Source organism: Amphibalanus amphitrite, unplaced genomic scaffold, assembly GCF_019059575.1.
Source record: "Amphibalanus amphitrite isolate SeventyFive unplaced genomic scaffold, NRLGWU_Aamphi_draft 000055F_arrow, whole genome shotgun sequence".
NCBI classification, from domain to species: Eukaryota; Metazoa; Arthropoda; class Thecostraca; order Balanomorpha; family Balanidae; genus Amphibalanus; species Amphibalanus amphitrite.
In genome coordinates this window covers 40,859-56,521 of record NW_024881551.1, presented here as the reverse complement: position 1 = coordinate 56,521, position 15,663 = coordinate 40,859, and the positions used below count along the sequence as shown (strand labels likewise).

The 15,663-nt window shown below is 48.5% G+C and overlaps 2 protein-coding genes across 4 annotated transcripts; one reads left to right on the top strand and one right to left on the bottom strand.

Moving 5' to 3' along the window:
- Nucleotides 1–457: 457 nt before the first annotated feature.
- Nucleotides 458–6,968, top strand: LOC122378106 (methyl farnesoate epoxidase-like). The gene is made up of 10 exons (XM_043358781.1): nt 458–562; nt 830–937; nt 1,532–1,632; nt 2,115–2,256; nt 3,634–3,859; nt 4,092–4,275; nt 5,078–5,180; nt 5,459–5,740; nt 6,276–6,431; nt 6,759–6,968. The coding sequence occupies exons 2-10, from the start codon at nt 853–855 to the stop codon at nt 6,962–6,964; spliced, it is 1,485 nt and encodes a 494-aa protein (XP_043214716.1). The 5' UTR covers nt 458–562; nt 830–852; the 3' UTR covers nt 6,965–6,968.
- A 726-nt stretch (nt 6,969–7,694) lies between these two features.
- Nucleotides 7,695–15,329, bottom strand: LOC122378170 (elongator complex protein 4-like). Of its 3 annotated transcripts, none has more exons than XM_043358920.1 (9): nt 15,283–15,329; nt 12,792–12,919; nt 12,392–12,427; nt 11,256–11,371; nt 9,932–10,065; nt 9,565–9,662; nt 9,157–9,392; nt 8,621–8,836; nt 7,695–8,011 (listed from the first exon to the last, which is right to left on the bottom strand). In XM_043358920.1, exons 2-9 carry the CDS (start codon nt 12,907–12,909, stop codon nt 7,880–7,882), a joined length of 1,086 nt encoding a protein of 361 aa, XP_043214855.1. In that variant the 5' UTR covers nt 12,910–12,919; nt 15,283–15,329; the 3' UTR covers nt 7,695–7,879. The 3 variants fall into 3 exon arrangements, with proteins under 3 accessions (XP_043214855.1, XP_043214857.1, XP_043214856.1); XM_043358922.1 differs by having other exon boundaries at nt 15,311–15,326; XM_043358921.1 differs by lacking the exon at nt 15,283–15,329 and adding an exon at nt 14,757–14,804.
- Nucleotides 15,330–15,663: the final 334 nt, after the last annotated feature.

Here is a 15,663-nt window from a genome sequence, read left to right as displayed (position 1 = left end):
TCCACAAGCATAAGTACCTACAACGGTGCTTGTTAGGCATTTAACATTAAACTTATTTTACGTTTTACCCGTTCTTTCCCATTTACAACAAATTACTTTTAACACAATAGTGATCAATAAAGACGGTTGAGTAACGTGACAGGCACACAGCGATAACCTGCTACAAAACATTACAGACAAATTATAAGTGTTGCTATCAATGCAATCTATGCTGAGTCATCACTCACCACCATACATTTCGCCACTTCCTGATCACACAGCGCAGTAAAAATAGTCACAAAGCCGGTGTGTCTCACTGCCTATCACGTATAAAAATGACGTAATTCAAGGCGTCTCTCGCCCTATCGCAACGCATATCAGATAGTCGGGCCTGACAACAAGGCAGGTATGACAAGGTGACGCTACGTTTCCACTCGGAACTCGGAGACGTAAGAGGACCGTTACTCGGCCGCGGCTAGCCAGTCGCCTGGTGAGGTTCTGGTAGCCAGGTCAGCAACGCTCCAGAGAACATCAACTGAGTATCGCCTTGCCCTTCTACAAACTGAGAGCATTAATCAGTTCCGTGAGTAATGAGAATGCCAAAATGTTTCCATCTCCGACAACATAATCGATGTTGCAAATATATTTGATATAGACATGCATTATGCAACGTATATCCTTATACATTATAAAACGAAGCGGATGCTGAGCTGAACTAAACATTCACGTTCTCAAGTAACTTGAACAAACGTGGCGTAATCTCACAGCAACTACGTCTTCAAATAACATCTTTTCAAAGTCTCCTGTCCTAAAAAGAAGGCCCTGAGGCTAAGCACCGCTTCTTCCACAGCACCTCCACCTCCCAGAGCTGTCATGGAGTTGATTTGGTTCGCCCTGGTTCTCCTCGTCCTTCACTGGCTGTACCAGAACACGAGAAAGCCGGTCAACTACCCGCCAGGTGAGCTGCCGTGAGGATCAGAAAGGTAATTGAAAGATATCAGACACAGGCAGATCAGGTCGTGCTGACGTACAGTAAAACACGGTGTTGAGTCAGGCCCATGGGCCCGGATTATGGGGTCAAGCCAGAGAACAGGAACATGCCAGGAACTGCCCCATATCTCTGCCAGCGACGCAGTGCAGTGGGCCGAAACAAGTTGATTTTTTGATGCGGGACGGAATCTGTTATGTGGAGTAGACGGAAACTTACAATTACAAAATATTGCTTCAATAGTTTACAGCTGTCGACCTCTGCCCCCCCCCCCCCAAACATTTAGGATGCATACCACAAGACTAGCTTCCTCTGCGCCTTTGCACACAAGCTTTCGCCTGTCGCCTGTTTAGTGTTTACTTTGTTGCCGATAGATGGCAGCAGTGGTCGACGCCTGAAGTTAGGCTGTACCGTATAACTGCGTTCGGCGGCTGGCGCGGCCTGTGCGCGGCGGAGGCCGGTTGTCGTGGTCTTCACTTGCTTTGTTGATATTCACAAATGCGATAGCGCACAGTAGTTGTGCCCTTACAGCACATTTATAATTTTTTGCCGTTTATTCGTCAGGACCATTGCGTCTTCCCTTGATCGGAACGATGTGGAAGTCACACCGAGGCGGAGGACCGCCGTTTATTCGTCACTGCGCTATGGCTCGTCAATACGGAAAGGTAGGAGGAAATTCTCAACATCCGGGTGTAACTAGGTTGGGACAGTTAAGTTGGAATTGTCATTTATCACACTGCAACAGCCAACAAGTTGGTTACTGATCAATACAATATGGAAAGAACTATGTCCTGCAGGGGGCAGACACATTAATACCTAATAAATACCGCAGTGAATACAAAAGTCATCTCACGATAAGGAGTAGTTTGAGCTGCGGAAAGAAATATAAAGCAAGTCTAATGTCTATGCTTTTTATGCACATTACACAGCCCATAGAAGTAACGCTAAAATAGAAAGCCATTGATGGCGAGTGACGCGCCGGCCACCAGTGTCGGGGCCAATATGCGGATTGGAAGCATTTCTCATTGCAGGACATTTTCCTCAGTAGTTTGTACCGGCTTCATCAGTTACTAACAAATCAACCGAAGGAATCAAACGATCATGCCAAAGTGACCAAAATGGCCTGATTTGCCGAATCATTTTACAGCTGGTCGGTTACTTCACGTTCCACCAGCCGGCGGTGATGATCTTTGACGCAGATCTCGCACGAGAGATCCTCTCCAAAAACGAGAGCACCGGACGGCCCCACCTGGAGATTCTCAAAATGAGAACATTCGGCGAGCTCAGAGGTGAGTGTGTGATGTAATGCTAATGGGTCTCGTCTGATTCGAGTAGCACACCATTCCTTAGCCTGAGTTATTCGGGAGTGAGATGTAGCGAAATATTTTCAGCGAAGTAGTTGGTGATATAAGAATGTAGGTAACAGCTCTTTAATTCTGGCGGTTATTTAGGGTAAAGTAATGCAAAATATTAACCCTCGCACCGACGGGGGGGGCGGATATCCGCCCCCTGAGGTTTTTCGCGAATAGCGGGAAAACCGCGGCGCGTAGCGCCGCTAAATTTGGTATGACTATAACCTCATCAATTTTACACATGGTGTGCAAGTTTGAACCTCCTACCTTTTAAGGTCAGGTCACCAGGTCACTTTGAATGACCCAACCTCAAGTCACTGTTTTGCAACTTTGTCACCGTGCCAGAGCCACAGTAGATGTCGGAGGCCTTTGAAAGTCGCAGGATATTATTAGTCATTAGTAGCTACAATTTGTATATCTCGGAATTTTGATATCCGTGACCTAAGGTCAGGTCAATTTCGCGACCTCCCCATTGTAAGTCAATGGGGGAAAAATCAACTCCCTGTTTTTACCACTAAAACGGGTCGGAATGGCCCCATATACCATACATGACTTCATATACGATCAACCTTCACTACCTTGAGGTCTGTTTTGCTGTTGGGCAGCTGTGAGGTCATGTGACGTCATCAAAGGTCACCAAAGGTTTTTGGCCAATAACTCCGTACAGGAACAAGATACAGACGCGTGGATGGTCTCATTGTGTTCAGCTCGTCAAGACGCATCGAATGATATACATGATGACCTCGAGGTCACGTGACCTGAGGTCAACCTTTGACCTTGACCTTTCGAGGTCAACATATATATCATTCGATGCGGATTGACGAGAGGATCACGATGATGCCCTTAATTTGTTCCTATCTTGACTAATTCGAAAGTTATTCGAGAAAAACTCTCCATATCTAGCGCCGCCATTTTGACTTTTTCGACCCCTGTGACGTCATCTTTGACCTGACCTGAAAATGACCTTAGTAAAAATTGTAGATCTTGGCCGTGCGTATCCGATGCCGTTTACCGCTTGTCGCTATCTTGCTTCGTTCTCGAGATCTCAGGGGGGGGGGCGGTCATCCGCCCCCCCCCGTCGGTGCGAAGTTGGCGCAGACCCCCGTCGGTGCGCGGGTTAAAAATGCGACCAGCGCACATGACATGGTTGCAATCGAAGTGGATTTTTGTGTGTAATATACTTGAGGAATTATTTTCGATAAAAAGTAAGAACATCAAATATGCCTTCCATAGGACGAGCAGCTTTCGTTCCCGTGTCGCGCCACTAGCTCTCTCGCTATCCACTCCCCGTAACTCCCGCCGGCTCTCTTACAGGCATTCTGTTCAACGACGGCGCCTCGTGGCAGCGGCAGCGGCGGTTCGCGCTGCACCACCTCCGTGACCTGGGCATGGGCCGCTCCACGCTGGAGGGGATCGTTCAGCGAGAGGTGACCGACCTGGTACAGAGGCTGAGGGACACCGCCGGCAGACCGGTGGCCGTCGATCACTTCTTCAACGTGAACGTGCTCAACGTGCCCTGGGAGATTGTGGCCGGAATCAGGTGGGCAAGAGATATGAGGTAACTGGTTAGTAGTCGCAACGAAAGCACGCGGAAATTATTTCTAAGAAAGGTTGACGCGCCAGTTTGATCGAGCACTGAGTCAAAACGACGAATGGTAGTAATTAGTATCCAAAGGCCAGCAACGAGGCAAACAACCGACTTGGCCACCTTGAGAAATAAGTGCGTTTTTTATTTTCAATTCCAATCCCCGTGGCACGCCCCTGGCCGTCAGGTTTCAGCCGGACGACCCGCGTCTGCCCGTCATCCTGCGCTCGCTCAGTGACGCCAGCTCGCGCAGTACGGGCCTGCTGAACCTCATACCGGTGCTGCTGGGCCCGCAGCTCGGGGCACCGATCGCCCACAAACTGTACAGCGGCGTCCGGCGCAACCGAGACGGACTGGTAGAGATTCTAAAGGTCAGCTGGAGAGAGGGGGGGGGGGTAGACTGATGGGGACAGCAGAGTAGCCCAAGAATGACGAAACAGGATCTATATGTCACAAAAAGGATATACGTGTTAGAAATCGATAGCTAAATTTGATTCGGCAGAAGTCAGCTAACACGCATGCCGCGTTAAGTTCACAGATGAACCGTATGCGGTAACTACCCCTAGTTTCACCACTGAATAGATTTAGTGCCCTACCAGACTCAAACTTTTATCTAACTAGTCAAGTGCCACTTTACCGAAAATTTCATCAGTTCATTGCAATGTGTCGACACATGTCATACGAAATTGCTGACTCATCGTCAGCTTCCACATACGCAGCTATCTGCGCAACATGGCCTAGGATCACGCGTTGCTACCATATCTGACATCTCCGTTATCTAGACCATGTGTGCGTTCTGCCAAAGTGCAAGTTCGAGGGTATCCGCATCACTAGGCGGTGCTCGAGTCGATGAAACTGTATCCGTATCGCCTGTGGCCCTACCTCACCTTCGCTATGCTGCTCGAATGCGAATCGTTGAATGACGCAATGGGGACACCGTTCAAATAGATTAACGCCTTCCTTCGAGAGTCACGTTTCTTATGAAGCACCAGAGATGACTGGTGGTGTGAGAAGAAGATAAGCAATCAACCTCCGATCCTTGTATTAGTATTGCTCGTCATTGTCACGAGTGCGATTGTTGCTAGGTGATCGTAAAAAAGATACCGTGCGATCGTATTTGCACACGCCACACAACGAGTGATAAGTGCAATGTATCCGGTTTTGATTTCACAGAAGGAGATACAAGGCCACAGAGCGACGCTGGACCCCGAGTCTCCGAGGGACTTCATTGACGCATTTCTTATTGAGATGGCTAAGTCGCCACAGGAATTCACAGGCAAGTTTTTTGACATAATGTGTGGAGAGCAGCAGTAAATATCAATAAAACAGAATACCTAAGACCTAAGTCATTAGCGTTAGCAAGATTGTCTTATTGTTTTGGCTTCACTTCCAATATGCTTAGCAATTAACATAGGCAGGTACGTCGACCTTCACCTGACGTCTTCTTTTTCAGACTCTTTCGATGAGAAAAAATAGTGCTTGATTGTGTGACAATGCCCTCACTCTCTCGCTCAGTCCTCGAACTGACCCCCTCTCCCTCCATCCATCTCACAGAGCTGACGCTCTACTCTGTTCTGATGGACCTGTTCACGGCCAGCACGGGCACCAACAGCGTCACCCTGGAGTGGGCCGTGCTGCTGCTGCTGCTGCACCCCGAGTGCGGCCGGCGCGCGCGCCAAGAACTGAACTCAGTGGTGGGCCCCGGCCGGCTGGTGACCCTCGAGGACAGGGCCCGCCTGCCGTATACACAGGCACTGCTGGCTGAGGTGCTACGCAGGAGCTCGACACTGGCCCTGGCCGTGCCGCATCGGGCAGAAGCCGATATCACGGTGGCAGGTACGGCAGGGGGTGGGGGAGTGGGTGGGGACGGAGGGAGTAAGATGAGGGCAGAGAATGGGGCATGTAGAGAACCGAACACGAAAACAGGAAGGATCTGCCATTTCATGAATCACTACAAATTATGGCTAGTCATGGTGTTTTCGGTATATGGTCTCGACAGTTGATGATGCTATAAAGATATCACTGTTTGATCGCACTGGAAACAGATAAGGCGCTGTGAATGACGAGGCAGACTGGGCGCAACGAAAGTACCGCCTCCCAAATATGCCAAGTTGAGGTTATTATTCCATCATTCCTTGATAACAATTCAATACGCACGACTATCCGATAATGATGCATTTAGAAAACCCGTCAAACCCACCAACGCATAGAAACATCTACCACAAACGTACTTACAAATACCCGACACTAAACAGCAATGTCTTCTCAGCCATCAGGCGCGACAACCTCTCCACTCCCCCTGGCAGGGGACAGCATACCCGTGGACACGCGTCTAAAGACACATAACCCTCCTCCCCTCGCTCCCCGGCAGGTTACCGGATACCCAAGGACAGTCGTCTCCTGGTGAACCTGTACGCTATCCACCACGACCCGGAGTACTGGGCCGACCCGCTCGAGTTCCGGCCGGAGCGGTTCCTACACGACGGCCAGTACCGGCCCGACAAGCACCTGATGCCGTTCGGAGTCGGTGAGGAGGGGAGCGGTGGATTCAATGGTTGGAGCATAGGGTTGGTGGGTCTATGGGTTGCGATTAAATAGACAATGGTTCTTTAAGAAATTCATTTACTTATGAAATTATGTTGGTTTGTGTTAATGAGAATGCCTGCTCGTATGTGCGCAGAAATTTACGACTTGTCGCCAATGAAGTCGTTCGCGTCTACCTATATTAGCCATGAATAATCGAACTAAATAACACGTCATCATGTTAGCTCAAATCCAAGCAAGGCTCAGATCTAGCCATGGCCAGTGTAACTACACTACTGTTGTTCCAGTAATCCCTGTATGCCTGTTCCAGGTAAGCGTGTGTGTATGGGCGAATCGCTGGCCCGCATGGAGCAGCTTCTGTTCCTCGCCAACATCGTACACCACTTCGAAGTGCTAACGCCCGCGGGGGAGGAGGCGCCGCGGTTCGACTACGTCTGCGGCACCCGCAACTCCCCAGCCCCCTTCAGGGTGGTGTTCAGATCCACAAACCCACAGGCTGTGAACGAGAGTGGGTGAATGCAGAGCGAATCCCTATGTACTAGAGGTGGCAAAAGATGAAAATTTTGGGAACCAGACTCGAAGCAGACCCGGCTGGACATTTCTGGAACCAGTCGGACCCGGCCTTAGTTGGAATCGGAACCAGTTGGACCCGGTTCCCCAAAAGTCAATTAATACAAACTACTTGTAGGTATCATTAGTAGCAACATGTAAAGCAGCCTATTTCCCACTGGGAGTACTCATGAGCTACTGTGTGCCAAGAAACGTTCACTTCATATTTTGCAATAATGTGTAGTGTGCAAGATGTACAGTTTATGGTAGGACCCGGTTGGACCCGTCAGAAAATTTCCAGGAACCGGTCTGGACCCATATGGGTCCAGACTGGTTCTTTGGACCGGGTCCTCGGGTCCACATTTTGCCACCTCTACTATGTACGAAAGGAAATGTGTATAGCTCTTGAAGAGCTTTCAAAGCAAGGCTAATGGCGAAAGGGATAGATAGTCGGCGATGTTATGTTACCATGGCGACTGGGGAGTCAGGAATGCGGTGCAGCTGTGGTTACCAGGATATTCTTAACTGTGATGTATACTTAAGGACGGGTTATAAAGACAATATGTTACTCGTATATTATAGGGATTGCTTATCGCATGATGTTATTGGTTGTCAAGAGCAATTCAAAGTGGAACCTACTGCTACTTCTGCTGTTCATTGTACTTTTGTTATCAAGCATTGTCCCAATACCCAAGCATTGTCAAGTGCTTTACAATATATTATCTTATCACAAGGCGCTGTGTAATGGTCATACAAGATCCCAAAAAGAGCACAGCAATACAGCTGACACGATGATCGGCACATTACCCCACCACGAGTCCCCTCCCCCATCGCGACCGGCGGGTCCGAGCCTGCCTTTTTCAGTGATCCGTTCGGTCCCTCTCAGAAGTCGAGCGGCGCGCCGGGTCGGGCAGCCTGGCACCCGGCGCTCGGTCGGCCCTTCCGAGCCGGTGCCGAGTCATCCTCCTGAGACCGGCTGGCTGTCTCTGAGAGCTCAGGTGGCAGGTGTAGAGTCTGGGGACGGCGGAAGGAGGGTTAGACATAGCCGGTGGAACGGTCCCAACGCGGCAAATGTACCGTGACGGGGCGGTCCTGATAAAGTTCACTAGGTTAGCGAGTAGCGACAATGTTCGAGATACTCTGATAAAGCAGAGATAACCTGACTCGTGGGAGCATCGCGATAAAAAGAGCACCGTGTCGGTTTCGATAACGTGAACTGAGAAGCAGGGCGAGCTCATTCACTGATAACAAGGAGCGAGATAAGGTTTCGAGAGCACTGTCTAAACAAACGATGTGGATCGAGAAAATTACCGCTATTAAGGAAAATAGATACCTAATTCGCATCTTACGGACGCCTCTCTGTCTCTCTCTCTGTCTCTCTGTCTCCGTCTCCGTCTCCGTCTCCGTCTCCGTCTCCGTCTCCGTCTCCGTCTCCGTCTCCGTCTCCGTCTCCGTCTCCGTCTCCGTCTCCGTCTCCGTCTCTCTCTCTCTCTCTCTCTCTCTCTCTCTCTCTCTCTCTCTCTCTCTCTCTCTCTCTCTCTCTCTCTCTCTCTCTCTCTCTCTCTCTCTCTCTCTCTCTCTTCCTCTCTCGACTCTCTCCCACACGTTTACACTTGCACTCACCTCAACTGAAAACTTTTTCCGCCGGACCTTGAAGGCGAGGTCGGGGTGCCGCGGGTAGCGGGCAGCCAGGACGTTACGGGCCGACAGTCTGTGGACATGTACCAGACCGTGGTACTCGCTGAAGGCCGGGCTCTCGGCCGCCGGAGTTCCCTGGAACGACTCCAGGCCGATAGAGATGTCGGCGCACCGCCGCAGCCGCGCCACCAGCGCCTCGTCCTGGAGCGGCCAGCGGATACAGGGTCAGTGGGGGACGCTGCAGCAAGTAACTAGTGAGCAGAGAGGATGATACACTCTGACGAGGGAACATTTGAAAACATTAATATATTCCTTCAGAAAGTAAGCAACTGATAAAAGTTTGACGCCTGCTCCATTGAATCAGAATTTGAGCCAAAATCGTAGGATGCGCCCGCACTCCGCAAATTTCGCCTAGGACATAATTCAACACGACTCTACCCAACACTCATAGGTACCCTCACTGACTACTACGCTCCCAACGCTCCCTCCCCACTTCCACCCTTCCCAGGCCCCTCACTCACCGTCCAGAGATGTGTGGGCACGGTGACCATGGCCACAGCGCCGGTGACCCTCAGTAGCGCCCTGAGTAAGTGGCACGCGCGCACCACCCGCTCGGGTGGCGCCGACCACAGCGGAGAGCCCAGCGAGCGGACCGCCAGCCGGCGGACCGTGGGGCCCGTGTCGGGCTCGGCACCGGACGCCAGCCGGTCACAGGCGGCCAGCAGGGAACCGAGACGGTCAGAGGCGGCCGCGTAGTCTGCCCGGGCAGTGGATGGGTCAGAGCACGAAAGTTAGCGACAACATGCTTCAAAAGAACGCTATTTGACGAGAAAAAAGAGGATAACTTATCTTTTTATCTTGTAAGATACTGTTAAAACCACGATACAAATGCATGTTGTGTATAGGGTACCATGCGATGGTTAACATACCATTACCGGGAGGTTCTTCCTCAGGCCATAGCGATATATCCATGGCATCGATGGCTGACTTCTCAATGTACCGACTGAGATCGTAATGCTGGCCAAACCTGAGGACAAAGTTGGCAGGGGCTTATCAGCTTTTTCCGATCAAACAAAACTGTAAAATAAAGTTATATGGTACGGCGGTACCGGTTTTATCTATTCCACTTAAAACGCAAAACTTACGAACTTATGAATGAAATACAGCCTTATTTTGGCATATTGTTACCTTGGGATATGCTATGTAAGTGGACGCCGACTTGCTGTGCTGGCAAAGCTGGGATTAAGCTGGCTGCGTGGTACTCGCTTAAGGCAGGGTTAATAGATAGCTGCCTACCTGCCGGCGGCGGGCGCCTGCTGCTGCGGCAGGCCCTGGTACCTCCAGGCGATCGTCATCCTCTGGTCGGCGGCGTCGGCTGGCGGTCGAACGGCCGTCACCTCGCCATCAGCCGGTGAGGGCAGCTCCAGGATCTGCCAGACCGAGCGACGGCGGTGCGGTGAGGGCGGCGATCGCGCTTATTTGTGGGGAACGAGGTGGTCGCAGGAAAGAATGTAAACACGATGTTAAACGGAAAACCTAACCAAACATTGTTACGAGCGAGCGAGCGCAGCGAGCGAAGTGAGTCTTTTCAGTATAACGGAAAAATCTCAGTATGAGCGGCCCGGCCCGGCCCGGCCTGTAACGCTTTTGAGAGGCTTATATCTCAGCAACCGCTGGGCCGATTGGCCTGCGTTTTTTTTTTTTTTGCTGGGTAGCCCCATTCCTTCTACCCCGTAATTGACTACTTTTGATACATCTCAGTGACCGTCGTGGCACGTGCCACGTGAAAAGTCAAGGGTGTTCAAGCTGTTTTGCAAAAGCAGTGATTTTGAGAGGCCCATAGCTCAGCAGCCGCTTGGGCGATTGTCTTGCGGTAATTTTTGTAGGGTAGCTGCATCCCTTCTACCAAAGGTCGGATACTCTTGATCTATGTGAGTGACCCCCACTGCACGTGCAAAATGCAAAAAGAAGAGGTGCCAAATTTGTTCCCATTTCAATAACTCGGTAATTACTGGGGTGATTTCGCTGAAACTTGGCATACAGGCAGGTAGGCACCCACCAGGCAATGCATTCCCATGTGTTGCGGTTAGGGTGCTACTGCACGTGCGCACGTGCAGGGGGCGCTCCCAGATCTCTAGAACGGCCGGGTCGATTGCGCTCAAATTTGGTACACGGTTGGGGACCAGTTAGTAGGGTGCCGTGCAAAAGTCAGTTTGGACCCCGTTTGCACGTGCGCACGTGCAGAATGCCGCTTCCAGATCTCAGGAACGGCTGGGCCGATTGCGTTCAAATTTGGCACACCGCTAGCGACCGGTTAGAAGGGTGCTTTGCACAAGCCCGTTGGAAGTGCCCTCTCGCCCTTCCGCACGTGCAGGGCTCACTATCTCGCTCGCTCGTTCTTCGCCCAAAAGGCGTTTTACTGGTAATATATTTATGAAGATCATGCCGAGGCGATAATGTAACGGTTTTTAAAGCATTAAAAATATATATCGTGCCTAAAATACTTCGTTACTGATCCAAGATGCAACATAGTAAAAACCTCCTCAAGGATCCATCACCGTCTTACATGAGGATTGAAGAATCCCCACGACACGACAGCACAAGGCAGTCCGACACTCACCATTTTGGAAGGGTCGGCGTCCAGGCTGGCCGCCAGCAGTCTGTGCCAGTTGCAGACGGCCTCCGACATGAAGTAGCTGAGCACCAGGTGGGCGTAGTCACCGTACTGGTCCTCCTCTGTGGACCACACACATGGAAAACATCTTACGGCACGGATCTAAAACGGGTAACTTAATGGCTAAAATATCAGTCCCGGTAACCCTAGTGAGGAAAATACAGAGCCTTTTGTTAGACCACAAAAAATTACAGCGGGCATTCCGCATGAGGATAATTCTGACGTCATAATCAACGCTAAGCAGAACTTTTGGCATAGGTGTACTATCCGATAAGGAATTCAGGCACACACTATAAATACACGGCATAGCAGATAGGTAAATGGCAGCAATCAAAGTTGAACGTGTCCGTGTCTACGTAGCCAGGCGCAGTCCGCCCCTCTCAATCCTCTACCGAGATCTCCGCCATATTCCGCCCCTCTCCACCCTCCAACGAGATCTCCGCCACAAACCGACATTTCCGGACAAATCGTCGTCTAGACAAATCTCCGTTCGACAGTTTTCATCCAAAGGAATGAATATAAACATAACAAAATACACCAAACCTAATCTAACAGCTTTCAGCATTGCCTAGAGCCTATTCAACAATTCTTTAGAAAAGGTTCAATGAACGAATAATTGTTCTGAAAATAAATTGTCCGGAACAGCAGCCCGATAATTATTTCCGTCGGAAAACAATCGGTAGTGCTGAAGCGGCACACTGGGCCCTCACTTCCACTGTTGGCTCAGGTAACTGACACCCCACTGAACCAATGAGGTGGACAGCTCTGTTACCTGTGTCAGCAAAGCTGGAACAATCACACTCGAATCTTATCCTGCAAGCATACCAACTATTTGGCATTCATAGGTAGGTATGCTTGCTAATGCTTATGCTCTTTCCACAGAATACAAAGCAAGGAGGGTGATTCTACAAGGTAATTGGCAACTTAAATGTGGCACTTGGTGAATCCTTAATTTTCTTCATGAACACAGCTGAACTAAACAGTGAACACAATGAGGCAAAGTTCACTGGCATGCCCAGCAAGTGATTTATATGGTTATTTATAGGGCAGATTCCATTAAGACTTCTCAGATACCTACTTACCAATAATAACCAGTGATCCAAGTGGTATGCCTCCATCTGCCAAACACAAACAAAAGAAAGCTTAGATCATACCATTAGTAGGCTCATGTATAGCCATGGTTCTAGGTAATAAGTAGTAACAATGCAAAATTATTGGAGCTATGTTATGTCCTAAGCAGGCCTTAATATGCTATTTTATCTGCTAAGTCAGAACAAAATGAAAGAGGAAGGTTATGATGGGCTAACTCCCAATAGTCCCTTGTACTACTGGACTAAATATTCTCTACTGAAAGAGTTTTGTTGGTGAAATACAGAACTGTGCAAGGTTACACCATAGGGTACAAGGTGCTAGGTAGGTAAATCAATGGAAAATGCATAGGCATATGGATGAAAAATAGAGCCAATAATGACTCCCACTTGCCAATAACATGATCTAGAGATGGTATGCCAGATGACACTATAGTCTGCCCTGAATGCAAGGATGGCTTTGTGCCATGGACTTTCAGAGAATTGTCATTTAATTTCTGAAGGCTTGACATGGCACTGCACCTGAAACAAATAGAAAATAATGGTATTATACAGCTGGAGGCAGCATTTCTTGTCAGCAAAATATTGTAAACAGGGATGCGGAGCCGGAGCCGGAGCCGGAGCCGGAGCCGCCGGAGCCGGCATATTTTGCCCGGAGCCGGAGCCGGAGCCGGAGCCGTGAAACAATGTAGCCCGGAGCCGGAGCCGGAGCCGGAGCCGTCAAAAAAGGGGGCGACTCCGGCTCCTTTTTTTAGAGGAAACAATTATTTACCTAGTTCGGTTTGACAGTAGGGACCGTCGAGGTCCTGGTCAGTGTTCTCTACCTTCAGTGTTCGCATACACGGTTACACCTCGCCTCGCATTCAAAGCAATGCTGCCACCACCTACAAGGCGTATAACAATGTGGTATTCAAAATAGCCTTGTTATACAAATACAGTAGCAACGTGCACCATTCCCATCGCCTTTTTTCTTCCACCCGTATTTAACCCACGAGCCGCTGGGGGGGGGGGGGCATAAAGTTGCCCCCCCTTTACGTTTTGTGAAATATCTCCGAAACCTGATGAGCTACGAACGTGAAACTTGGCATACCTTCAAATGAATACCTAGGCAATGTTTGAGGAAAGTTTTGTGGTTGTAGCACCTAAGATGACGTCACAGTGACGTCATAAAGTTTTGCCGTTTTCCGATATGGGCCGTTTCTGATGACGCTGAGCATGAAACTCGACTGTAAATGAACTAAACAGCACCTGCTGTCATCCTAAAACATCTAACTACACTTCCATCTAGTTTCTGACCAATAATCGGCCCTTTATATTCGGTCCCATATATCTGATGTATCGTGAGGAATATGGGAGTCGCAAATCTATAATTTCACTTATGACGTCACTGTGACGTCATTTCAAATGGGATCGACACCAAATTTGGACACAACCTCGGCTAGGTATTCAGGAAGATGTGTGCAAAGTTTCGCTTCTCTATCTCTTCGCGTTGCGACGATATCGTCGCAGAAGTAAAGGGGGGGCAACTATATGCCCCCCCCCAGCGGCCGGCGGGTGGCGCGGAGGCCCAGCGGCCGCCGGGTTAATTGATCGCATAGGGGATGTACTTAGTAGAAGCCGGAGCCGGAGCCGCCGGAGCCGGAGCCGCCGGAGCCGGATCATTTTACTCGGAGCCGGAGCCGGAGCCGGAGCCGCCATGACATTTCACCCGGAGCCGGAGCCGGAGCCGGAGCCGATTTTTTTCTCCGGAGCCGGAGCCGGAGTCGGAGCCGTCTGAAATTTCCACGGCTCCGCATCCCTGATTGTAAAGCAACATAATCTTGAAGTTTGTGTGCATCTCATCTGATCTAGCTCAGTGAGAAGAAGATGAGAAGCCATAAGCAAATCAGAAATCTCTATATGTCAGCTCTCCAAAATCAATACATTCAATGGGCAAAAACAATATCATTTTTTTTTTCTTTACACAAGAAAAATTATCAATCTGAACAACCTGTTATGCATTGAGGGGCATTGAGAGCTGATGATGGCGCAATGCCAAAAGCTTTTCAAAATTCAAAAAGTTGTTTTATTTCGAATCCAGAATTTACTTTTAGGTCGAATGAGAGTGATGTTAATTCTCTTACTATATGCAACCAGTTATGCCTTCAACTGATTCCAAACTCAAACTCAAACTACCTCAACGGAGCAGCACATCATCATTGAACGGCCTGACGACAGCTTATTTTTCTACTGAATAAAACAAAATTTGCAATTACAGGATTAGCATTCAGTTGGGCAAACTAGACCTTTGGAATCAAAATATGGAGGCATCAAAAGATTGATTCCTTTTGGGCATAAATGCAGACCATTTATAACTTACCAATCACATAAAAATAAGACATTGTTTCAAGAAGGAGCATGCCTGATCTTGAACAGAAATGCTTGAACTATCTCCTAAGCAAAATAATATTGCTCCTATCATAACAATTTGAATTCTATAGGTAGTGAAAGGCAATCAAGGAATTGATTCACTTTTAACAGATAATCATAATATTGATTCCCCATCAGCTGGCTAATCATTATTTTGATTCACAGGTAATGTTAACAGATAGGCAACAATGACTTGCAAGAATACAGCATTTATCTTGCTATTATTCTCATTTAGTGGTATCCTCAGCACCACAACTGATACCTATAGCATTGTTGTACTTTACCTTCACTACATTTGATAACAATTCACAATTTTTAAATGTCAAAAATACAAAAACTGAAGCAACAGGTAAAAACCATATAAATAATATAAAAGCACTACAACAATGATAATTAGGGGTTTAAAAATTTCATTTTGCCATTTTACACAAATACTGATTGGTTAGTATGTGATTCATGATACAAAAATAACATACAGTGTGATTTCCTCAAAACAGCTTTTACGTGATGGACAGTGGCTCTGTCTTTTTCCCATTCACAAGGCCAAAGGGACAATTTCTTAGCTTTGAGGTAACACTTTTTGCAATCCTACCACATTTTTCTACCTTTTAAAAGAAAAATCTCACCGTCATGGGCCTTTTTTCAACCGTAACGATTCATTTGAAGTCAAAAGTGTACCCAAATGAATCAAAAAATTGATTCCATGCCCATATTTGGTCATGGCTCCTCCCACCAGAATCAAATTATTGATGCCTCCATATTTTGATTCCAAAAGTCTAGTTTGCCCAACTGCATTGGAGACCAAAACCAAAAATAGGCCGACAAATATACCCAAATTGAAATAAAAAATTATGAAT